The sequence below is a fragment of the Stomoxys calcitrans genome, chromosome 2, assembly GCF_963082655.1.
Source record: "Stomoxys calcitrans chromosome 2, idStoCalc2.1, whole genome shotgun sequence".
Classification (NCBI taxonomy): Eukaryota; Metazoa; Arthropoda; class Insecta; order Diptera; family Muscidae; genus Stomoxys; species Stomoxys calcitrans.
In genome coordinates, this window is record NC_081553.1 from 11,002,214 (window position 1) to 11,028,314 (window position 26,101).

The 26,101-nt window shown below is 40.2% G+C and overlaps 1 protein-coding gene across 2 annotated transcripts in view; it reads left to right on the plus strand.

The window, feature by feature from the left end:
• Nucleotides 1-26,101, plus strand: part of LOC106082815 (uncharacterized) — a 656,305-nt gene that overhangs the window by 50,582 nt on the left and 579,622 nt on the right. The window contains exon 2 of one of the 2 annotated variants that reach the window (XM_059364021.1): nucleotides 18,090-19,055. In XM_059364021.1, coding sequence (XP_059220004.1) covers nucleotides 18,974-19,055 — 82 coding nt within the window. In that variant the 5' untranslated portion in view covers nucleotides 18,090-18,973. Of the gene's footprint in view, nucleotides 1-18,085; nucleotides 19,056-26,101 lie in introns of both variants that reach the window. The other variant, XM_059364020.1, reaches the window with a different exon arrangement.

The following is a 26,101-nucleotide window of genomic DNA, read 5'->3' on the forward strand; positions in this document are numbered from 1 at the left end:
CCCATAAGCCTACTTATTGAGTGTGAGGTGTTATGTCGCGTATATATTTTTAAACGGCCAAGGATTTTATAAAGGCGATTTTGTGGTACATAATACGGCCAAACGGAGGAATGGAGTTTAATGAAATTGATATCAATCGAAAGAAATTTTTCCACAGAAGCGGCGAGATGTTCCTTAAAGAAAAGCAGTGAAAATGAGGAATTGATTTTCAATAAGAGAAGAAAAAATATAAACATAGAAAATTGTTGTTGTTTTGTGTAAATTAGGGAAGAAAATTTTGATATTTTGGTACTTTTTTTTGATTTCTTTTGAACATCGAAAGTACCATGGCCCGTCATTTATTAACCGATTTTCTCGAAATATGACAGGAAGGATTTTTTTATGACTCTCGATATTACTGGTAAATTTCATAGAAATCGGTTCAGATTTGAATATATCTATATGTTCGTCCGATTTCCTGTAATACAGCAGTAAAATGGTCTTTTGTTGGCCGATTCTCTTGAAATTCGTTGGGAAGGATTTTCTTCTGATTCTCAATATTACTGGTGAATTTGATAAAAATCGGTTCAGATTTGGATATAGCTCCCATATATATTTGCGTCCGATTTGGAGTAATACAGCAATAAAATGGTCATTTGTCAATCGGTTCTCTCGAAATTTGGGAGGAAGGATTTTCTTATGACTCTCAATACTACTGGCGAATTTCATAAAAATCGGTTCAGATTTTGATATAGCTCCCATATATATGTTTTTCCGATTTGAGAAAAATTGAAGAAGAATGTCGAAGAGCCTAACACGACTTACTGTCCCAAATTTCGGTGAAATCGGACAATAAATCGATAAATCAATAAACCTTTATCGAGTCTATATGGCAACTATATCCAAATTTGACCCTAAATCGGCGGATCGGTCTATATGGCAGATATATCCAAATCTGGCCCGATCTGAGCTAAATTGACGAAGAATGTCGAAGGGCCTAACACAATTCACTGTCCCAAATTTCAGCAAGATGTGATAATATATGTGACCTTTATGGGCCTAAAACCCTAAATCGGCGAGTCGGTCTATATGATAGCTATATCCAAATCTGGACCGATCTGAGCCAAATTGAAGAAGGTTATTGAGTCGCCTAACACGACTCACTGTCCCAAATTTCAGCAAAATTGACTTTTATGAGCCTAAGATCCAAAATCGGCGGATGGGTCTATATGGCAGCTATATCCAAATCTGGACCGATCTGAGCCAAATTGAAGAAAGATGTTGAAGGGCCTAATACAACTCACTGTCCCAAATTTCAGCAAAATCGGATAATACATGTAGCTTTTATGGGCTTAAGACCCTAAATCGGCGGATCGATCTATATGGCAGCTATATCCAAATCTGAACCGATCTGGGTCATATTGAAGAAGAATGTCGAAGGGCCTAACACAACTCACTGTCCCGAATTTCAGCAAAATCGGATAATAATTGTGGTTTTCATGGGGCTAAGACACCAAATCGGCGGATCATCTACGAACTTAACCTGTGGCCCACTGCACTGTGGGCCACAGAAGGTCGCAGCAAATTGTTTAGTCCCAGTGTCCACAGGCATTAGGTGTAGCATTAAATTCAGTGCATCAGATGGTGTCGTCCTCAGTGCGGCTGTGATACACAAACAAGCCACCCTTTGCACCCAGTTGAGTATTGGACAGTGAACGTTTGTATCGCCGTCCACCAGACCACAACACCATATAGCATTATAGTTCTGACAATCACAGTATACATCGGTGTATGACACGCAGTTTAAACCCTCGAATTTTTTTTGCAATGAATTTCTTACTGGTGCATAGGAAAAGTGTATTAAATATGTATAAAAATTAATGGCGAGCAATACCTTTACTAATTAGTGTTAGATTTGAACTGCATTTTTATTTAAAAATTCTCCATTACTACAAGACACGATCTGGGGTCTTGAATTGTTGAGCCTCTAGAGGACGCAATTATTATCCTATTTGGCTGAAATTTTGCATGACGTGTTTTGTTATGACTTTCAACAACTGTGCTGAGTATGGTTCAAATCGATCCATAACCTGATATAGCTGCCATATAAACCGATCTGGAGTCTTGACTTCTTGAGCCTCTAGAGGAAGCAATTATTATCCGATTAGTCTGAAATTTTGCATAACGTGTTTGGTTATGTCTTTCAACAACTGTGCTAAGAGTAGTTCAAATCGGTGCATAACCTTATATAGCTGCCTTATAAACCGATCTGGGGTCTTGACTTCTTGAGCCTCTAGAGGACGCAATTATTATCCGATTTGGCTGAAATGCATGAGGTGTTTTATTATGACTTCCAACAACTGTGCTAAGAATAATTCAAATCGGTCCATAACCTGATATAGCTGCCATATAAACCTATCTGGGGTCTTGACTTCTTGAGCCACTAGAGGGCGCAATTATTATCCGATATAGCTGAAATTTTGTACAACGGCTTCTCTCATGACCTTTTACATAAGTGTCGAAAATGACATGAATCGGTTTATAGCCTAATGCAGCTCCCCTCAAACCGATCTTCCTATGAAACATGTGCCACTAGTATCTCCACCTGTAGAGAATAACTTCTTTGTAGTTTAAGAGAAAAAAATTATAGCCTATCCAAATACATTAATCGTTAAGTAATTATCATGTTCAAAATTGTTTCCCTTACCCAATGTTCCCTGAGTTGAGTAACGAAAGTGTGTCAACTGAATTCTTTGTGAAATATCTCAAATACTTTCGTTCCAGTGGCCATAATCGACCAAAAAGCTTTTCTCGTTGTGTTAATTTTTTATGATGGCCCAAATAAATGCACTTCGGCTTTTGATGTCTGACATAAGCGGTGAGCAATTTCAATCTTCGTGACTTGCCATTAGGTTTGTGGGAGAACCCTTAAAACCCAATTATATGGAATTCCAAGCTAAACCAAACAACCAACTAAATACCTATTCACTAGCATAGCTATTGTCGTCCAACCAACCTCTGTGCTCCGCAACAGCTGTGGGTACCTCCTCAACCTGTGCATGCTTGCTTGGAACATGAAATTAGTATTAGAACATGAGTCTTTGTCTTAAGTCCATTACGACTGTGGGTAACTAGTTACGGGGGTCGATGGGTTTGTCTGTCCATCTGTCTGTCTGTCCGTTTGTGGGTTCTTCGGTCGTTGTTCATGTCTTTAAATTGTTGTTGACCATAATAATATGAATGTTAATCGGTTCTTGGATGGTTCTTGTCATTTGGACTTTGCTTCCTTTTCTTGGTGGTTGTTTGTTGCCGTGACCGACGACTACCTTCCTTCCTTTCTTCCATGCATTCATTTATCCTACTTCTTCTCCTTGTTCAACAACTACCTAATATGATGTGTTGTTGTTCTTGCTGTTGTAGAACATTTTAATGACATTTATGTTTGTTGGTTGTCATTGTCTTCGTCTTCGTCGTCGTCGTTGCCGTCGTCGTCATTGTCTTTCAGAAGATTATTTTGTCTTGTTTGAACTTATTTTTAACTCTCAATTACCCAAAGGCTGATTATATTTTACTTGGGAATGATAATTATGACGACTTTAGTTTGTCAGTTGGGCGTTTTTTTTTGAGTGAAATATTTGACTTGTTGGTTGTCTTGCATTTTATTGTCATAGTTTTGAAATTTTGCTCAAACACTAAAAGATTTTAAATTGCCGAATTTATGATAGTCATATGACTAGAATGGTGGAATGGTGGGTTAAGTTGAAAGGTCATACTTTTTAGAGTGGGGACACTTCGCCCTGAATGCGGATATCCAATTCGTGCCACTGTAGCCTATGACGCTGAACGCGTTCGAATCCTAGCGAGAACATTGGTGTTTATCCCCTCTTAATGTTGGCGACATTTGCGAGGTACAATGCCATGCATGGTTTCACCAAAGAGGTGTCACACTGCAGAACGCCGTTCGGACTCGGCTAGAAAAAGGTCCCTTATCATTGAGTTAAAACTTGAATCGGAAAGCACTCGTTGATGTGTGAGAATTAGCCCCTTCTCGGTTCCTGGTGGTAATGTTCTCATTAGGGGGTATGGTACCTCACACATTTTGATTCAAATATGGATATCAAATTCTTGATGCACTTCCAAATCCCTTTAATTTGAGCCCCATATTGCCATGGCCGGGTAAATTTGAACCGTTTGGAGGGTGTTTTGTGGTAGGGGTGGCCACCTACACTTTGCACTGAATCTACATATCAAATTCGTTCTTTATTCCCAACCGAAAAGAAACTTCAGTTTAGGAGGTACTTTAGGGCGTACCCCCAAACACTTGAAATACCTTTCGTTTGAGTCCCATAATGTCATAATGGGTTAAATAACCCATTTGATGTATCTTTAGGATGAAAAGCGCCACACAGACTTGGCTACCACAAGCTAATCCCTTCAGCTGTTGTACAACATCTCTTCATGTGTAAACATTGCCTTCTTTTTCTTAGTGATTTTCCAGGTTATTCTTCTTGAAGTCCAAAATACAAACAACAAAGCGCTTAGTCGGCCCAGGCCGAACATGAACATTCACGCATGGTGGTTGAGTTAATGGAGACCGCTGTGACACAGAGAGAGTCTCCCGCTCAGGAGAGAGTCTCAGATTACCTGGCACCGGATTCAAGAAAAGATCTTTTCGTAGATAAGGAGTGGAGCAGGCATGCTATGTTTGAAGAGAATGACACCTCGGTCTTTACAGAGGGCTCCAAGATGGAGTCAGGCACTGGATTGGGAGGGGGGATACTTTGAGATACTTAAGATCGGTCTGTCCGTGAGAGTGCCAGACGAGTGTACATTCTATTAGGAGGATGTTTGTCATAAAGCCATAATATTCTAGGAAAGGATTTACGGTTTTCAAAACTCAAGATTTATGTGGAGAATATGGCGACCCTCAATACTTTGGGTTCAAGAACATTGAGGTTGAAGTGCGTGGTGGAATGTTTGGAATTCCTGAATAGACTCCGGGATCACGATATAGTTCTAGCTGCGGATCCCGGACAGGATTATATTCCCGGAAACCAATCGCTGGACTAGCAAATGTGCCACTTGTCGTACTACTGAAAATAATAGAGAGGGTGGCAAGTGGCAAAAAGTAGCTGACCTGACGTATAGATGGTGGTAGTGTCAAAATAGTAAAACATTTATGGTAAGTTGGTCGTCATAGATGTCTCCAACGTGGAGTCAGGGACAGGATGGGGGTATACTCCGAGACACTTAACATCAGTATGTCCGTGAGAGTGCCAGACGAGTGTACGGTCTATTAGGAGCATTTCTACCATAAAGCCATAATGTAGCCGCAAAAATATTCTAGGAAAGGATTTACGGTTTTCAAAACTCAAGATTTATGTGGAGAATATGGCGACCCTCAAGGTTTAGGGTTCAAGAACATTGAGGTCGAAGTGCGTGGTGGAATGTTTGGAATTCCTGAATAGACTCCGGGATCACGATATAGTTCTAGCTGCGGATCCCGGACAGGATTATATTCCCGGAAACCAATCGCTGGACTAGCAAATGTGCCACTTGTCGTACTACTGAAAATAATAGAGAGGGTGGCAAGTGGCAAAAAGTAGCTGACCTGACGTATAGATGGTGGTAGTGTCAAAATAGTAAAACATTTATGGTAAGTTGGTCGTCATAGATGTCTCCAACGTGGAGTCAGGGACAGGATGGGGGTATACTCCGAGACACTTAACATCAGTATGTCCGTGAGAGTGCCAGACGAGTGTACGGTCTATTAGGAGCATTTCTACCATAAAGCCATAATGTAGCCGCAAAAATATTCTAGGAAAGGATTTACGGTTTTCAAAACTCAAGATTTATGTGGAGAATATGGCGACCCTCAAGGTTTAGGGTTCAAGAACATTGAGGTCGAAGTGCGTGGTGGAATGTTTGGAATTCCCGAATAGACTACGGGATCACGATATAGTTCTAGCTGCGGATCCCGGACAGGATTATATTCCCGGAAACGAGAAGACGGGCGAATATATCAGGAATGGCTCTGCCACTGGCATCAAACCAATCGCTGACAAGGTGGGAGTCTGTTCATGCATGACGAACTGCCAGGATACTCTGTCCTATCTTCGAATGGAGGAGTACGAAGGAACTACTGGCTTTTGATAATAGATGGGTACTTGGACCCAAATTTTAATACCATATTCGTTTTCTGATCTCCAATATCTTTCAGTTGATGCCCTTATTGTGCCTAACGGACCACTTTCGGATAGGGGTGGCATTTTTTGGGTAAGGGGGAGGGTCCGCCACCACCCTATATCTAAAAATTATATAGCCTATGTTTCCTTCCTGACAAACGTACAAGTACACAATATATGAAAATTTTAAGAAAACCGGTTCAGCCATATCATATCATATTGTCATAAGGGGTCTAATGGCGTTTTTGAGGGGTGGCGTGACCCCCTGTACTTCGATATGATTTTGTATGCCAGATTCGAAATCTACTCCCGAATACCTATCATTTGAGCCCCATATTGAAATGAACGTCCAATACGCTTGTTTGGGGGAGTTTTGTGGTTGGGGCGGCCCGATGGGTACTTAGACTCAAATTTTAATGCCATATTCGTATTCTACTCTCAAAAACCTTTCATTTGATACCTATATTGTCCCGATGGGTCCACTTTTTATTTTGGGTTGGATTTTGGCATGAGGGGGAGGGTCCGTCCCCCTTCCGTTACCTGTGTTTCCTTCCAGACCAACCTACACAATATTTCGATAAAATCGGTTCTGCCGTTTTTCTGTCTATACGGAACAAACAAACCGAGTTCCATATATCCATGATTGGCTAATGTGCCAATTTGGGGCGTTTTTATGAGGGACCCCCATACTTCAACATGAATTTGTATGCCAGATTCGTTATCTACTCCCGCATACTTTCATTTGATACCCATATTGTCCTTATCGGTCCACTTTTGATTTTGGGTGGTGTTTTAGGGGTAACGGTGGAGGGTCCGCCCCCTTCCGTTATCAATAAATTATAAAGCCTATTTCTACTTCCTGACCATATTGATAATCTACTCCCGAATATCTTTCATTTGAGTCCCATATTGTTATGATCGTCAAATAAACCTTTTTTAGGGGGTTGTTGGGGCTGGGGCGGCTCCCCCCCGGTACTTGGACCCAACTTTTATAATGAAATTCGTATTCTACTCTTGAATACCTTTCATTTGAATCCCATATTGTCCCGATCCGTCCACTTTTATTTTTGGGTAGTACATTTGAGGTAAGGGGGAGGGTCCTCACCCCTTCCGATATCAAAAAATTACATAGCCTATGTTTCCTTCTAGATCAACCTACACAATCTGTGAAAATTCCAAGGTAATCGGTTCAGCCGTTTTTGAGTCTATACGGAACAAACAAACAAACAAACCGACAAGCAAGCAAACACAAATAGAAGAAGATAATAAAGGAACAGGGGAAACTTCTTTTATGTCAAAGAGTTGAGTCCGCTTTAAGTTTTAGCTCCATAACAATTGACCTCCTTCTTTATGCCAAGTCCAAACGGAGTGCCTCATAGCGATGCCTTATACCTGGATACCCGACAAATGTCGTCAGCAATAGTTAGGACAACAACCACCGTTGAAAACTGTTTTCTGATATTTTCGCCGGTTTTTACGCCTTTTAACCAAATTATTTCGTTTAATTTATACTTCCTGCTTGAAATGGAATTTGAATTTTAATTTTTTTTTGTCTAAACATGGTTTTATTTTCTGACAAACGATTTGCATATGATTATCTGCATATCTTAAAGGTATTTGAAAAAACAAAAACACAACACCTCTTTGAGATGGAGATGACGGCTGACAAATCTTGTCATTGTTTAACTCAGCAACTGTGTCAAATTCAAAGTTAGTACCCCCTGTCTTGCGATTGCTAAAGGCGACACATAAAAATGCAAAGAAAAACCACAACCAGACAATATTGTGTTGTATGTTAACAAATAAGCAAATCATCATCATCATCAGCATCATGGTCGTCATGATTGTCATCAACATTACAGTTAAATATTTTTTTTCACAAATTGTAGCATGTCTTAACTGGAAATGCCTAATGAGAACACGGTGATGGGAATTGGATTTTAATATTTTTCTTTGAATGCAGTTAAAAAAACGACAATTTCAGTCAGCAGGAACTTTGGTTACCCACTATCGATCCACGAAAAACGATCGTCTGGCATAACGATTCAAGTGGAAGTACCAAAATTTAGCCAACTGGAGAAAAAATTAAAGTTTCTGAGGGCACAAGAAGCCAAATCTAGAAACCCTTTTAAAAGATTGCCAGGATAATCAAAACCGGCTATTGTTGGTGCACTCAAACACCTCAAAGTGAACAAAATGTTTGTGTATCCCATCATAAATCATTATAGTGTGATACTGGTAGTGTAAGACGATTTCGATATCTGACAAGGTCAAATACTTAGGTGTGATCTTGGACAGGAAACTGAATTGGAAGTCTCACATTCAGGAGCGTACTGAGAAGGCTCACAGATGTTGGGCAATATGTAGACGGACCGTAGGCTCGGAATGGGGCTTGAATCGGAGACCAATACTTATTTATGCCTCAGTAGTTTGGTGGACTGCTATGAAGAAAAAGTGCAACATAAGGACCATACAACAGGTTCAGAGAACATGCTGTCTTGGCATAGGCGGAGCCTTGAGGACCACGCCCACTAGGGCACTGGAGACATCCGACCCATTGACATACAGATTAAGTGTGAGGTGTGAGCCACTGCGGCTATGAGACTTTAGGCGATGGGAGAATGGAATGATGATGGTATCAGCTCATACCATCGCGGTATAATCGAGGCGAGGATAGTTTTTCGATCGAATAACTGAGATGAACCTTGAAGTCGAGTGCGAGGCACTGCTGCTATCGGCACAGTCTTGACTTGACGGAACCCTAATATTGGCACCTGAAAGATCATGTTACACGGATGGTTCAAAGCTAGAGGACACAGTGGGCCTGGGGGTTTACATTGAGAACCCAGGGAACTGAGATATGTTTTAGACTGCCTGACCATAATACGGTCCTGCAGGCGGAGATCCGGGCGATCACGGAATGAGTGAAGTGGTGTGGTGTTAACGCGAGGACGTCGAGTGTGAACATCTTTACCTATAGTAAAATTACCATAAGGGCAATAACAACCAGGACGGTAAGGTCACGTACAGTCTTGCAGAGTTAAAAATTAAATGATATTTATATTCCCCATCCTGTGTTGGTGGGTATTAAAAAACTTAAACTCGAAAGGATAGGAGTTGTTGCACTAGCACGAACGTGGTCAATTTGCGAACATTGTGTTCCCTGACGAGATAAATTTCTCAATTTTGCTTTCTTACACTCCCAAAATGTTCGAAAGGAGGAAAAATTCGAGAATTTGAACCTGCGTACGGCCACCCGATGTTATTATACCCACCACCGAAGGATGGGGGTATATTCATTTTGTCATTCCGTTTGCAACACATCGCAATATCCATTTCCGATTATATATTCTTGATCAGCGTAAAAATCGAAGACGATCTAGACATGTCCGTCCGTCTGTCTGTTGAAATCACGCTATAGTCTTCAAAAATAGTAATATTGAGCTGAAACTTTGCACAGATTCTTTTTTTTTTCTATAAGCAGGTTAAGTTCGAAGATGGGCTAAATCGGACTATATCTTGGTATAGCCCCCATATAGACCGATCCTCCGATTTAGGGTCTTAGGCCCATAAAATCCACATTTATTATCCGATTTTGCTGAAATTTGGGACAGTGAGTTGTGTTATGCTCTTCGATGCTCTTTGTCAATTTGGCCCAGATCGGTCCAGATTTGGATATAGCTGCCATATGGACCGATCCTCCGATTTAGGGTCTTAGGCCCATAAAAGCCACATTTATTATCCGATTTTGCTGAAATTTGGGACAGTGAGTTGTGTTAGGCCCTCCGACATTCTTCGCCAATTTGGCCCAGATCGGTCAAGATTTGGATATAGCTGCCATATAGACCGATCCGCCGATTTAGGGTCTTAGGGCCATAAAAGCCACATTTATTATCCGATTTTGCTGAAATTTGGGAAGGTGGATTGTGTTAGGACCTTCGATGCTCTTTGTCAATTTGGCCCAGATCGGTCCAGATTTGGATATAGCTGCCATATGGACCGATCCTCCGATTTAGGGTCTTAGGCCCATAAAAGCCACATTTATTATCCGATTTTGCTGAAATTTGGGACAGTTAATTGTGTTAGGCTCTTCGATGCTCTTTGTCAATTTGGCCCAGATCGGTCCAGATTTGGATATAGCTGCCATATAGACCGATCCGCCGATTTAGGGTCTTAGGCCCATAAAAGCCACATTTATTATTCGATTTTGCTGAAATTTGGGACAGTGAGTTGTGTTAGGCCCTTCGATATCTTTCGTCAATTTGGTCCAGATCGGTCGAGATTCGGAATGAAAGGTGGTTTACATATATACCCGAGGTGGTGGGTATCCAAATTTCGGCCCGGCCGAACTTAACGCCTTTTTACTTGTTTTCCATTTTAAGTGATGGGCAGCCGTGACCGCCGATGGCCAATCGTCATCAAAAGCAAGTGTAAACCAAGAATTACAAAAAAGAGCATGTTCCGCACATCATTTCCAGTGGCTGTTAAATTTGCCAATCCTCCGAACTTTTCTATTTGGGCCATTTAAAAGAGCAGGGATTAAAAATATGCCAGTATGGGTACGCTGATGAATGCCATTGTAAATCTCAAACAGCGGCAGATTAGATTCGTGCAGCGTGAACTTCGTTTTTTGACCGACTCAACAGTCAAGGTAAAATGTGTGTCTTAAACTTAGATTAGGTTAGGTAAGAGTGGCAGTACTTTACAGACTCACTAAGACAATTATAGTTCATTGTGATAGAATAGTAGTAACAGACCAAGGCCTCTTGTGGGAAACGAACCTACGACCAACGCGGTCGTAAGCTCGAAAGCTACCAACTCGGCTACAGGGTAGCTTTAAACTTAGAATACCTCGACACGTGAATAAAAAAAACAACAAATATTTACACACAAAAAAATGTGGTCATTGGACATAGTGGTCATTGGACATAGTGTCAGCTACCCTGTACTATGTTGAGTCGTTTTACAACTACCATTTATGCAAGACTGACATCTGGTTTGCTTGACGTAGAATACCACTGTGTGCGGGATCACCAGTCAGAACAGAAGTCATGAGCCCAAATTTTCAAACTTCCGCAAAACTTTCCGCTACGCATCTCCACCTTATTTTCTTCAAATCCAAGGTCTTGCTCAGGTGGTAAACGCCTTCCCTTTCAAGTAAACCCCTTATTTCAGTTGATAAACCCCTCCCTTCATTTGCAGCTACCGTAATAGTTCAAAACTCTGCTTGTTCGGCAGTCTCAACTAGATATCGATTGTCCCATTCCATCTTAAAGCACTCAGTGAAGATCGAGCTCTCATTTTCCTCAAACATTGCCACAATCTCGCAATCTTCTCTTCTGACAAAGCAAATGCTGAAGATCTTATCTCGAATAGATCTCAGTGTCAGAGTTGTCTGAGACCTTCCTTGGTTTACACTCCACATCTATGCTATCCAGAATGGAACTGTGGCAATAACTGTCCTACTTCAGCATGCTGAGCAAAGCCTTAGAGAAGCATGCTTGGATCAGTGCCGAATATAACTTTTAAATGGTTACATATCCAGAATCGCTCTCATGATACTATGGCTTTAGGTTTCTTGCATTCGTGTTTCATTTCCAGGATAGTTTTGATGCTAGAACTATGCTAAGGTGTTGCCCTATTCGAAATTTACAGCTGTCCCGTCCAAAGACGCAAGTTAGGTTAGGTTAGGTTAGGTTTTGGTGACAGTCTGCGCTAAGACTCACTTAGACGTTTTCGTCCATTGTGATGCCACTGGAACAGAAAAAGGAAGATGTCTTCTATAGTTCCTACCATTGAACCATCCAGATCGCTCTGAAAAGCCCAATAACTTGCGAATGCTTAATCCGCAAAATCAGACAGGTTCTCAAAGAAAGGAGAACCTAAAGTGGAACTCCTTCTGACTGCGAGTGCGGGACACACACATAGAAGGTGTTCTATAGTCTCTTCTTCTGCGATGTCCTCAGAGCTTCTGCAAAAGTCGTTGCTGGCAACCTTCAGCCTTTAGTCAGCATGTGACAGTGACCTACCATGACGGACATAAAGACTGAGAGAAGTCAAGATCCAAGATCGTTTTATGTGGCAGCTATATCAGATTATGAGCCCATTTGAATCATCCTTGACGCAGATATTGGAAGTCATAACGAAATGCGTCATGCAAAATTTCAGCAAAATCGGATAAGAATTGCGCCCTCTAGAGGACCAAGAAGTCAAGACCCCAGATCGGTTTATATGACAGATATATCAGGTTATGAACCGATTTAAACCATATTTAGAACAGTTGTTGGAAAACATAACAAAATACCTCATGGCAATTTTGAGCCGAATAGGATAAGAATAGCGGCCTCTAAGTTTTGTTAAAAATGCATTTACTTTCTTTTAAAAAATCCGCAATTACTTTTTGGGCAACAAAATATAATGCCTGGTGGCCAGAAAATAAATTTGCCCCTGGTCCAAGATAAGAATTTTCTTAAAACTATTGCAGACCACACTGTAGCTCACACAGTAGGAGCTCTAGAAATCTAAAATCAAATTTAATACTTCCCCCACTTTTTCCTTTTGCCTGGATATGGGAGTCTATTGCATCTGACCAATTTTTGTTTTTGGTATTGCTGCTCACAACTCCTTTTTTTCTGATGCAGCACTTGTGCCAGCATTGAGTGCACAGAGTGCAACTCCTTTGGGTGTTTCGCATATGGATGAAGTGGTGGCAGTCTTATTTCATTGTTGCATTCATGAGTTATGGACATGACAGGATTTTCTAGAGTTTTCTTGTATATCCTATGCTTTTTCACTTCTCTGTGTTTGCCTGCTTGCTTAGATTTTGATTTAAAAAAAAAAACATTTCTATGATGAGTGCATGTGTGTGTTCATAAGTGAACACACACACACAAATATAGAGAAAGAGAGAGAGAGAGAGAGGGAGACAGAATACAATTGTATTCCTAGAATTCTTATATGATTGTTGTTCTTTCTTGTTCCACTTTAATCCTAGTCCCTAAGGCTGGATGCTGTTCCCTGACCAAATTCTATTTATTTATGCAATTGGAAGCCATGGTGGCCATAATGCCCTGGCCACAGTACGACTGATGCATGGTACCTCCATTTTATACCCCTCAACGAACCACAAACCTGGAATTGCTAACGGTTATTAAGCTTTGATATGGTTGATGGCAACCCAGTGATACTGTCAAGTTTTCGCCCTTGTTCTTTGGCACTCTACAATGTTTCAATTTTCGAGTTTTGCTGTCCTTTGAGGAGCCAAGACCTACATACATAAATAAACAGAGGACAAAGTAGAAGAAAATCCATAAAGGACTCCTCTTACCTTTGAGACGAGAGTGGAAATAAGAAATTAATCGCAAAGGTTCTCCTTAGATTTGAGTTGGTGGCAATGGTGCAAGTGAGAATTTCGAGTATATCATTTGTCCCCTCTAATGACAAACAACCTGTCGCTGGCTGGCCCCCGAATCCTTCTCAATGTGTACAGCCATAGCAGACAATACAGGACAATGATTTAGGCCTCAAATTCCTGAACTCAAAGATGAGAAGCCCAGGCTCCGTCCCTCCTTCCACCATGATAAATTGCTTTTGGTATTGTTATCTTTGCAATGAGGGTGGAGAAGACAAAAAAAAAACAGGCTTTAGGAGATGGGTATGAGGAAGCGATTGATGAAAAGGGAAGCAGCATAAAGTTTTGGTCCTTTTTGTCCTCCTCTCGCCCAATGTCTTATTTTTGCAATTTCTTTCTTTTTGTTTCATTATCAAATATTATTTATGTGAAAAAACCTAGAGGGGGGTACGGGGCGCAAAGATGATTGACTATCGGATGGCTAACGAGATTTTTTTTTTTTGGGCGGAAAATAGCCATGGGCGGAAGTGAAATTTGATTTGATATTAAGTTACGCGCATTACTGCTCAATTTCAAGCTGATTTGCTTTGGTTTTTTTTTGGTTGAGTTTGCCCCATCACAATGGGAAGGAAAAGTCATTGCCAGAAAAATAACTTTGTATTTTCTTTTTTAGGGTGAAAGTTTATGAAACATCATTTTTTTATGTGTGATTATTATGATATGGCTGAAGTTCAGGGAAAATTCAGTTGTAGAAATGAGATTTAAAAGATGAAGTTTTTGATTTGAAAACAAGAGAGATTGCAATTAGATGGAGTAGGTAGAATAGAAGTTCAGTCCCTTCCAACTCATACTGCAGACAAACCGAAAGGTTTCGTGGCAAAGATGGAATTGCCCAATTTTTTGATAGTTAAATTAAGCAAAAATACTGATTTGTGCTCCTTTTTTGCGACCTCTGCAGAAATCGTTATATGGGCTATCCATTTTCTGAGAAGTGTTGAGTCTTCATTTGCCTGGCAACAATGAAATATTGGGTTGCCCAAAAAGTAATTGCGGATTTTTCATATAGTCGGCGTTGACAAATTTTTTCACAGCTTGTGACTCTGTAATTGCATTCTTTCTTCTGTCAGTTATCAGCTGTTACTTTTAGCTTGTTTTAGAAAAAAAGTGTAAAAAAAGTATATTTGATTAAAGTTCATTCTTAGTTTTATGAAAAATGCATTTACTTTCTTTTAAAAAATCCGCAATTACTTTTTGGGCAAGCCAATACCTCAACAGTGAAAACGACCCCAAACACATGATGCTTATTTTGGTGTCAGATTGGTACTCATCTCCTAAAGATCTTGAATGTGAGTCCCATATTATTCCTATTGAACCACATTCACGTTTAGGGGTTTAGTTTTTTTTTTTTTTTGATATAATCTCTCTTCATACAATTGGTATTAAATTTGCCTATCAGATTCGTACTCTACTCCCAATGACCTTTAATTTCACAGCTACATTGCAATGTTTGTATCAGATGTCAGTTTTGGGAGGTAAAGGGATATGGAGCTTTCCCACAGAACTAAAAATAAGAGTGCAAACAACATTTTTCTTCAATCTGGCAACCCATTCCGGAGATCTTGCGTTTTGAAAACTAACCAAAGGAGGAGGGTCAAAAAGTTATGTACCTTTTTTCCATTGGGGATTCAACTCTAGTTACTCTGAAAATGTCAAGAAAACAAGTAAAAGAGCACTAAGTTCGGCCGGGCCACTACCTACCTACACACTACCTCGGGTATATAGGTTAACCACCTTTGGTTAAAGTCCGGTGAAAAAATGCATCATTTACAAACCCTATTATGGGTTGAAATGACATTGGTTTCGATTTGGACCAAACTCGACACGAATGACAAAGGAAATGCTCCAACGTCTCTCTATATTGCCCGCATGTTATCACTTGCCGCACTGATTTTACAGAAGTGAACTCATAGTCCTGACCACCTTCTTACTTCCTTTCAGTAATAGCCTCGTCTTCTCACGATCTGGATCCCCCATAGGATGCTATCACTTGCCGCACTGATTGTATAGAAGTGAGCTCATAGTCCTAAGTGCCCCGTTATGATGCCAATAGCTATACTGACCTCCTTCTTGCTTTCTTTCAGTAATAACCTCGTCTTCACACGATCTGGATCTCCCATAGGATTTTCGCCGTTTCACTGTTCCACAATGTTGCATGTGCATTCGTCGTCCACTCCCTAAACTCGGACTGCGTCGACCCGAAAAGCTTTGGCCTTCACCGCCAAATCGTCGGCCCTTTCATTCCCCCTTACTATGGCCCGGCACCCGAACGATGCGGATTTTGTCATCCTCAGAGAAGGCGTTAATCTCCTTCTTACACTGCAAGACTGTTCGTGGATCTGCGCCTGCAGGACCGTATTATGGTCAGGCAGTCTAAAACAGAACTCAGTCCCTGGGTTCCGGATGTAGACCCCCAGGCCCATTCTTTCCTTTAGCTTTGATCCATCCGTGTAACTTGATTGTCTAGATGGCAATACTAGGGTTCCGTCAAACCAAGACTGTACCCATGGAAGCAGTACCTCGCATTCGACTTCAAGGTTTTTCTCAGGTATTCGAACGGAAACTTCTTCCTTTCCTTTCAGTTTTCCTATCGTCACTTCGATTATACCGCGATGGAATGAGCTGCTCCCATCTTCAATCCATTCTCCCATCGCCGTAAGTCTCATAGCCGCAGTGGCTGCCTCACACTTAACCTCTATGTCAATGGGTTGGATATCTAGAGTAGTCTCCAGTGCCCTTAAGGTCGTGGTCCTTATCGCTCCGCCAATGCCAAGACAATATGTTTTCTGAACCTGTTGTATGGTCCTTATGTTGCACTTTTTCTCAATAGCAGTCATGGTTATGGCACAGACCTGAAAGAAAGTACTCCCAATCCCGCCTTTAATTCCATCTTGGAGCAATCTGTGAGAACCGAGGTCTCCACATCCTTCCACCAAACAAGTGCCCACTTCATGTGTATTCCATTTTCAAGACAGAATAGAATACTAGGCTCAGATATTTCGTTTTTCCGATAACTTGTATCTGGGAGTGGAGAGGGCATACTCTGCATTTCCTGGGGTCACTTTCAACTCATTTCTCTTAGCTCATCTCTACTTTCTTCCTAGTGATCTTTCCGTAATCTCGCTGATAGTCGACGGAAATTTGCTTCGCGTCGTCCGCGTATACAGTGGTAAGACGTCGCCAGCCAATGCGATCATTCTCACTTCATCTTGAGATTCAATAAAATTTGGTTTATCACTAGGATCCAAAGAATTGGCGAGAACACCCCTCCCTGAGGCGCTCCTCTTGTCATCCGCTTTCTAATTACACTATCCCCAAAGTCCTCATTGATAATTCTGCCACGTAGCAGAGAAACTCGGTTTGACCCCCGGGGGTCCAAGTGAATATTGACCCAATCGGTGCATGACCCTATCACGTTGTCAAAATTTTCAATATTGTAACGACACACAGGAAAACGGACAGACAGACAGAAAGACAGACACACAGAGGAAGCTGGGCTCGCAACTATATCAGTCCCTTTTAACCCTAAACATCGCAAAGTCAGTCGTCTGACAAATGTTGCAATAGTCCCACATACGAATTGCCTTTTTGAGTGGTTGGAAAAGAGTATTTCGCCATTTTGCAAATGCTATGACACAATTCTTGTATTCTACGCCCTGTCCCATGACGGTGAAGCGTGTAAAATCAATTTAGTTTTCTTATACCATCCACCATAGGATGGGGGTATACTAATTTCGTCATTCTGTTTGTAACTACTCGAAATATTCGTCTGAGACCCCATAAAGTATATATATTATTGATCGATATGACATTTTAAGTCGAACTAGCCATGTCCGTCCGTCCGTCTGTCTGTCGGAAGCACGCTAACTTTCGAAAGAGTCAAGCTAGCCGCTTGAAATTTTGCACAAAGACTTCTTATAAGTGTAGGTCGATTGGGATTGTAAATGGGCTATATCGGTCCATGTTTTGACATAGCTGTCTTGACTTCTTGAGCCTCTAGAGGGCGCAATTCCTATCCGATTGAAATGAAATTTTGCACGACGTGTTTTGCTATGACTTCCAACAACTGTGCTAAATTAGGTTCAAATCGGTCAACAACCTGATAGCTGTCATATAAACCGATCTGGGGTCTTGACTTCTTGAGCCTCTAGAGGGCGCAATTGTTATCCGATTTGACTGAAATTTTGACCGTCGGATCCTCTCATGACCTCTTTTTTACTTCTTGTTTTGCCTAAGAAAAGATGCCGGGAAGAGAACTCGACAAATGCGATCCATGGTGGAGTGTATATAAGATTCGGCCCGGCCGAACCTTGCGCGCTTTTTTTTTATTACTTTTAGCACCATGTTGAAATCTATCGTTCCACCTTGATTTATTTCGACATTGAAATGGCTCATAACCATGTTAATTAATTTATAAATTCACACCCTCACACGAATTTTGATGAACTCAATATTTTATGAATTTCCTAATAGATTTAATGGATTTTCTTTATATCTTTTGTATTATTTTCAGATAGCCCCAGCATGCTAATCAATTTTTCACACTTTGCCAATCAATCAAAATAAAGCCCTAGAAAAAAATTCAAACGAGAAAAAAAATATCAAAAATCCCAGGTGAAAAAAAAATTTTTTCAAATCTCAAAACAGGGTGTAAACCCTGATAAGAAATTTTAAGAAAAATTGCTGCCAAAACAAAGAAAAGAAAAAATTAAAGCTTTTATACAAAGTATAAATCATTTGTGCAAATCAAAAATAGAAAGCAATGCAAATCGAAACGAGCGGGAAAATTTTCCTTAAATAATCCAACGGATAGAAAAACAAATCATAACGAGGATGATGTGAAAGATGATGATGACGTCGCGTCCATCCATCAATGTTCAACATCGATGAATTTCTAAAATTTGTGAAATGTCAATACTCAGAACAAAGATAGAAGAGAAAAGTGTGAAAACTCCTAGAAGCAGCATTCTCAGTGGAGAAGTGGTGGCCGCGACACCATCACCACCACCACCACTACAGCTACCACTCAATCAAACATCAACATCGGCCAACACAAACTAGTTTTAGTGCAGAAACGAGTTAGAAGAGAATTGTGGAAGTCAACAAGATCTTGTATTCCACTTCTTCTACTTCTGTGGCAGACAGAGGTGTCCGTCCCCCCCAAAAGTCAGCAACAAACAACCTACAAACTCGTGCTCGTGTGGCTTGAAAAGTATAGGAACTCTCCTAGATTTTCCTTAGACTCCCTCCGAAAAACAGCCAATTTGGAAACGATCATAGTCACCGCCATCTGGAAACAAGCATAGAAACTACAACAGCAGTACCGACACCGACACCGGCATCAACATCAACATCAACATCGGCTTCGGTTCCATCCAATCAGCTTCACATAATTGCCAATATGAATTGGATTATTGTGGCCATAGTGCTGCTGTTGGCCCACAAACAGTATTTGGCCAGTCCAACACCACTCAAGTTGCCCGGTAAGTACAAGAAATTTCAGTTTCAATTTCAATTTCTTTTCGTCCAAAAATTTTGTAATTTCACAGATACGACTAGACGGGCCACCAACAACCATGGCTATGAATTTCTAAGATGCTTAAAATCGGATCAATGTTAATTTGTTTTGTTTTTTGTTGTTGTTGTTATTGTTCATGTTTTTCCTTTATCGAGAGTGAGTGGTCGTAGTTGTCGTTGGCCGTCCGTCATTGAGTTGCTCGAATGGTTGGCTGGCTGGTTGGTTGGTTGGTTATCCAACTGGCTTTTATTTCTGCGACTCTTTTTGGTCAAATCTAAAGCGGTTTTTACCGTAAATGTGTACTTTTTTTTATGGTTAATAGAAAACATTGCGATTAGGTACGTTTATGATGAGTGTTCCCCTAAGATTGGCAATGTGAAAATAAAATTTTTTCTTTTTTGACAAATAACCAGATAACAGAGACAAGTTTTTTCTTGCCATCGTTTGTTTTTTTTTTGTTTTTTTGTTTATTTGGTTAATAAGTGAAAATGGAATTGAGACAGATTTAGTAGGGCAAATTTTCCCGGAAAGGAAGATAACATTAATAAACCAGTCATTTGGGTTGGCCAACATTGAACATGGAGGCCACTGTAGCGCAGAGGTTAGCATGTCCGTCTTTGTCGCTGAACGCCTGGCTTCAAATCTGGGCGAGAATATCAGAAAACAAATAAAAGCGTGCTAAGTTCGGCCGGGTCGAACTTTGGATACCCACGACCTTGAGTATATGTGAACCACATTTCGGCCAAGACTTTAAATCGAGATATCGGTCTATATGGCAGCCATATCCAAATCTGAACCAATCTGAGCCAAATCGAAGAAAGATGTCGAAGGGCCTAATACAACTCACGGTCCCAAAATTCAGCAAAATCAGATAATAAATGTGGTTTTTATGGGCCCAAAACCTTAAATCGGTGGATCGGTGTAAATGGCCGCTATATCCAAATTTGGACTGATCTGGGCCAAATTCAAGAAGGTTGTCGAAGAGCCTAACACAACTCATTGTCCCAAATTTCGGCAACATCGGACAATAAATGCGTCTTTTATGGCCCAAAGCCTTAAATCGAGAGATCGGCCTATATGGCAGCTATATCCAAATCTGGACCGATCTGGGCCATATTACAGAAGTATGTTAAAGGGCTCAACTAAAGTCACTGTCCCAAATTTCAGCAAAATCGGACAATAAATGCGCCTTTATGGGCCCAAGACCTTAAATCGAGAGATCGGTCTATATGACAGCTATATCCAAATCTAGACCGATTTAGGCCAAGTTGCAGAAAAATGTCGAACTCACTAACACAACTCACTGTCCCAAATTTCAGCAAAATCGGATAATAAATGTGACTTTTATGGGCCTAAAACCTAAAATCGGTGGATCGGTCTAAATGACAGCTATATCCAAATCTGGACCGATCTGGGCCAAATCGAAGAAGGTTGTTGAAGGGTCTTAACCTAACTCACTGTCCCAAATTTCGGCGACATCGGACAATAAATGAGCCTTTTATGGGCCCAAGACCTTAAATCGAGAGATCGGCCTATATGGCAGCTATATCCAAATCTGGATCGATCTCTGACATATTGCAGAAGTATGTTAAAGGGCTCAACTAAAGTCACTGTCCCAAATTTCAGCAAAATCGGACAATAAATGCGGCCCAAGACCATAAATCGCGAAATCGGTCTATATGACAGCTATATCCAAATTTGGACTGATCTGAGCCAAATCAAAAGACGATGTTAAAGGGTCTAACACAACTCACCCAAATTTCAGCAAAATCGGATAATAAATGTGGCTTTAATGGGACTAGACCCATAAACTAATCGGCCGATCGGTCTATATGGCAGCTATATCCAAATCTAGACCGATCTGAGTCAAATTGAAAATTAATGTCGAATGGCCTATCTTAACTCACTGTCCCAAATTTCGGCGATATCGGACAATAAATGCTCCTTTTATGGGCCCAAGAACTTAAATCGAGAGATCGGTCTATATGGCAGCTATATCCAAATCTAGATGGATCTGGTCCAAATCGAAGAAAGATGTTGAAGGGTCTAACACAACTTACTGTCCCAAATTTCAGCGATATCGGACAATGAATGCGCCATTTATAAGCTTAAAACCTTAAATAGAGAGATCGGTCTATATGGCAGCTATATCCAAATCTGAACCCATCTGTGCCATATTGCAGAAGTTTGTCGAGGGGCTTAACTTAACTCACTGTCCCAAATTTCGGCGACATCGGACAATGAATGCACCTTTTATGGGACCAAAACCTTAAATCGAGAGATCGGTCTATATGGCAGCTACATCCAAATCTGGATCGATCTCTGACATATTGCAGAAGTATGTCGAGGGTCTTAACTTAACTCACTGTCTCAAATTTCAGCAAAATCGGATAATAAATGTGGCTTTTAAGGGCACAAGACCTTAAATCGAGAGATCGGTCTATATGGCAGCTATATCCAAATCTGAACCGACCTGGACCTTATTGAAGAATGCTATCGAGTGGCCTAACACAACTCACTGTTCCAAATTTCAGCAAAATCGGATAATAAATGTGGCTTTTTTAGGCCTAATCCCATAAATCGGCTGATCGGTCTATATGGGTGCTATATGAAGATAAAGTCCGATATAGCCCATCTTCGAACCTAACTTAGTAAAGTCGGAATCCACAATGAATTTACCTCCATACAGTTTTCAGAATTGTCACAATAAACACTCAATCTTCCGCTTTCGTTATAATGAGAGTAAAGGTGAAATATGAGGGCGTTAGTTTGTTTACTAGGCATGATGTAGGCCTTTTCTATCAAATAAAAATGTGCGAAAAACCATTGATTATAGCCTACTGTGCCCCTCTCCCTCCCTCAAATTGCATGTCACCCAATTAAACAAAGACCTATTTTGAGATTTCAGCAATGTGAAAATTAACACAAACATCTCGGTAATGCGTTAAGTGTTCAAGCCATAAAAAAAAATATTTTCGACCAAAACTTATCGTTGCCTTTCATAACTCAAGCTCACCCCTTAAGTGGTGTGGGCCAGCTAAAACCCCCTCAATCAGCTCTTCAAAACAACAGCAACAACAACAACAAGAAACTTGAACGTTATGCCAATTATGGCAAAACCTCTAAATGGCAAACAATGAAAGTGACTTTAACCAAAAAATTCAAACAAAGACCAATGGCTACACCTCATATAAAAAATTGAAAAGAAAAAAATGTGTTTTATGGACACAAATTTAATATAATTTTTTTTTTGTTTAACTCAACTGAAAACACGATTTTAAATCTTTAATAAACAAACAATGAAGAAGAAATGCAAACAAATACTTAAAACCAGTTATTTTCACAGCATTGTTGGTTGTTGGGCTGATATTTTTGATTTTTTGCTCTTCTCATTGCTGTTGTTATAACAGTTATTGTTGTTGTTGCTGTTGCTATTCTCAGCTGACGGCAAATATCCATAACTGTGTGTTCAGTGCTGACAACCAAGCAACAGCAACAGCACTAACACTCACACCCCACCCATTCTCTCTCTCTCTTTATATGGTTACTTGTCTGCCTTGCTTTGAAAACTGAAACAAATTCACACAGTAGCGGCGGCAGTACTCCATATTCAATTACTCACCACCAACCGAGTGCACTTATTACTCATGTACTCGCTCACCTCATTTCGACTTTGACAAGTTTTCGTTTGTGGTGAAAAAATGCTGTTTTTGCCATTGCGCTTACTTTTGGCGCCTTTTGCATTGTTCGTTACGGTTGCAACAGCGGTCTAGTTTGGCTTTGATATGAAATATCTGAATGTGTAGTTAGTTTTGATCATACGAAAAAATGTTGGTAGAATTTCAAAGAAATTTTGTTTATATTGAACCTTGAGTACTTTATTGCGCAGAAGATAATATAAAAGAGATGCGTGCTGACTGATTGATCCTCGCCCAGCCCAAACGGCTGAAGCTAGAATCACGGCACGAATGTTGGTCTTGGGTTATAGACACTGGATAAGGCTGGATTTGGTTATTTTCGTACGTTTAGGTACTAAAAAGTAACAACAAGTACGAAATGGTACATATTTGCCCAGCGCTAACGGATAGGGCTAGAATAATGTTGTTGGGCTCAAATGAGAGAAAATCGTTCCGAAAGTGGGAGAAGCACTCTAACTAACTCTAAAGCTAGCCACTTGAAATTTTGCACAAACACATTTTATTAGTGTAGGTCGATTGGGATTGTGAATGGGCCAAATCCGTCTATGTTTTGATATAGCTGCCATGTAAACCAATTTTGGGTCTTGAAATTGCGCCCTCAGAGGCTCAAGAACCTCTACAGGGCGCAATTCTCGTCCGATTTGACTGAAATTTTGCACGCGATCTTTTGGTATCACTTCCAAAAACTGTGCTGAGCACGGTCTAAATCGGCCGATCTAGGATCTTGACTTCTTGAGCCCCTAGAGGACGCAATTCTCATTCGATTTGGCTGAAATTTTGCATGAGGTGTTTTGTTATGATTTCCAACAACTGTGCTAGCACAAATCGGTACATAACCTGATATAGCTGCGATATAAACAGATCTGGGATCTTGACTTCTCGAGCTTCTAGAGGGCGTAATTATCGTCCTATTTGACTGAAATTTTGCACATGGTGTTGTGGTGTCACTTCCAACAACTATGTTAGGTATGATTCGTATCGGTTCATAACCTGGTATAGCTTTCATATAAACCGATCTGGGATCTTGACTTCTTGAGCCGCTAGAGGGCGCAATTCTCATCCAATTTGGATGAAATTTTTCATGAGGTGTTTTGATATGACTTCCAATAACTGTGCTAAGTATTGCACAAATCGGTACATAAACTGATATAGCTGCGATATAAACCGATCTGGGATCTTGACTTTTTGAGCCTCTAGATGGCGCAATTCTCATCCAATTTGGCTGAAATTTTTCATGAGGTGTTTTGATATGACTTCCAATAACTGTGCTAAATATTGCACAAATCGGTACATAACCTGATATAGCTGTGATATAAACCGATTTGGGATATTGACTTCTTGACTCTCTAGAGGACGCAATTCTCATCCGATTTGGCTGCAATTTTGTTCAACGGCTTCTCCCATGACCTTCAACCTACGTATCCAATATGGTCTTAATCGATCTATAGCTTGAAACAGCTCCCATATAAACCGATCTCCCGATTTTGCTGCTTGAGCCCCTACAAAGCGCAATTCTTATCCGAATGGACTGAAATATTACACAAAGACTTCTACAATGTTCAAAATTTAATTATTTATTGTCCGTATCGGACTATAACTTGATATAGCTCCAATAGCATAACAGTTGTTATTCATTATTCTTTGTTTGCCTAAAAAGAGACACTACGCATAGATTTTGACAAATGCGATCCATGGTGGAGGGTATATAAAATTCGGCCCGGCCGAACTTAGCACGCTTCTACTTGTTATGCATGATACGTATTTACAACGAGATGGCAGCGAAAAGTGTCCACATCGGATTATTCAGTTAAAAGTTATACAAATCCCCCGACTTTAAAATTTCCAAAGTCCATATCCTCCAATTGGGCACATGTTTTTTACTCTATATGTCCCCTAAACCCATGCAAAAAAATTTATACACCAAACAATATTTGTAGCCTCCACAGCAAATTTACTAAAAAATACTGATTTTGAAACCATCTTTGCTTAGGAGGGGTATTTTGGGGATTTTTGAAAAAAAATTCGGGCAGAATTTATTTCCTTTTTTTCTTAGAATTTTTTTCTCCCCTCTCTCACACGGCATATTTCTTACTATTTTTTTCGTTTTTCTCCCACTGTGCGTTGGTAGGTTGTTCTGGTATCCAGTTCTTTGCGAAAATGCCTTAAATACTACACTTTTCAAGCTTTTTATTACATTCTCTGCCAAGTGGAAACTAACCAAAAGAATCATTTTTTCCTGTAATAAATCGTCGTTTGCTGTAAATGAACTATTTTTGGTTTAAAAGAAGTTTTGAATTTTTGGGTAAAAGTGCAATGCTTTGCCGTAGACGAAGTTCATAACAGTTTTACCATAACCAAAGTGATTTTTACATCAAAATGTTGCAAATTCACGACAAACGTTCAACGGTGGAGGCGAACGTTGCACAGTTGTTATAAAAATAGTACCTACTTCCCCAATAAAACAGATTTGTTTGTGGCAAAGATATTTCTAAAGTTTTATTTTTTTTTGAGTGTATTATTACAACATCACTCAAATTTTGTTCACCCTTTGATGCCAAAAAGTTTATTTCTTTTCTTTTTTTATTATAAATTTATTTATGCAGATTTTTGTGCTTTATAAAATGCAAATGCAGTGGCGGCAGTGGGTTTGTTTAATGTATTTGTTTGCCAAGTTTCTGCTGTTGGCGTTGTTGTTGTTGTTGTTGTTGATGTTCGCGTTTCGCGTTGTTTCCCCTTTTTTAGTTACTTTGTTAGTGTTTGAGTTGAGTTCATTATTTATTGACATTTATAACTCTGAACACCGCCGACTGCCACGGCATCGAGAGCACGAAAATGTCTGACGGCAATCAGAAGTGTTAATTTCCTGTTCACATCAATCGCTCTCTTGCGCTGACTTTATGCGACTGCGACTGGTGCACAGTGGCTCGGAAGTTGTTGTAATTTTTAATGACAACAATTGAGTTGTTACCACATTTAAAATAATGTTGAGGAAAAAGACATGATGGTTTAATGTATGATAATGGAGGTTAAAACAAAACCATAAAGCCGATGCAATTTTAAATATTGTATAGGGGGTGGGATTTTGGCAATAACTGTTGGGTAGTTCGCTCTGCAAGATAGCCTATTGAGTAACAATGGTTTAATGAAATGTTAAAATCATGGTTTACTTGAAATGGTTGAGCTATAGAATGGGTTTGCAACTCTTGCTTGCATCCACTCTAAGTATTGGGTTGCCCAAAAAGTAATTGCGGATTTTTCATATAGTCGGCGTTGACAAATTTTTTCACAGCTTGTGACTCTGTAATTGCATTCT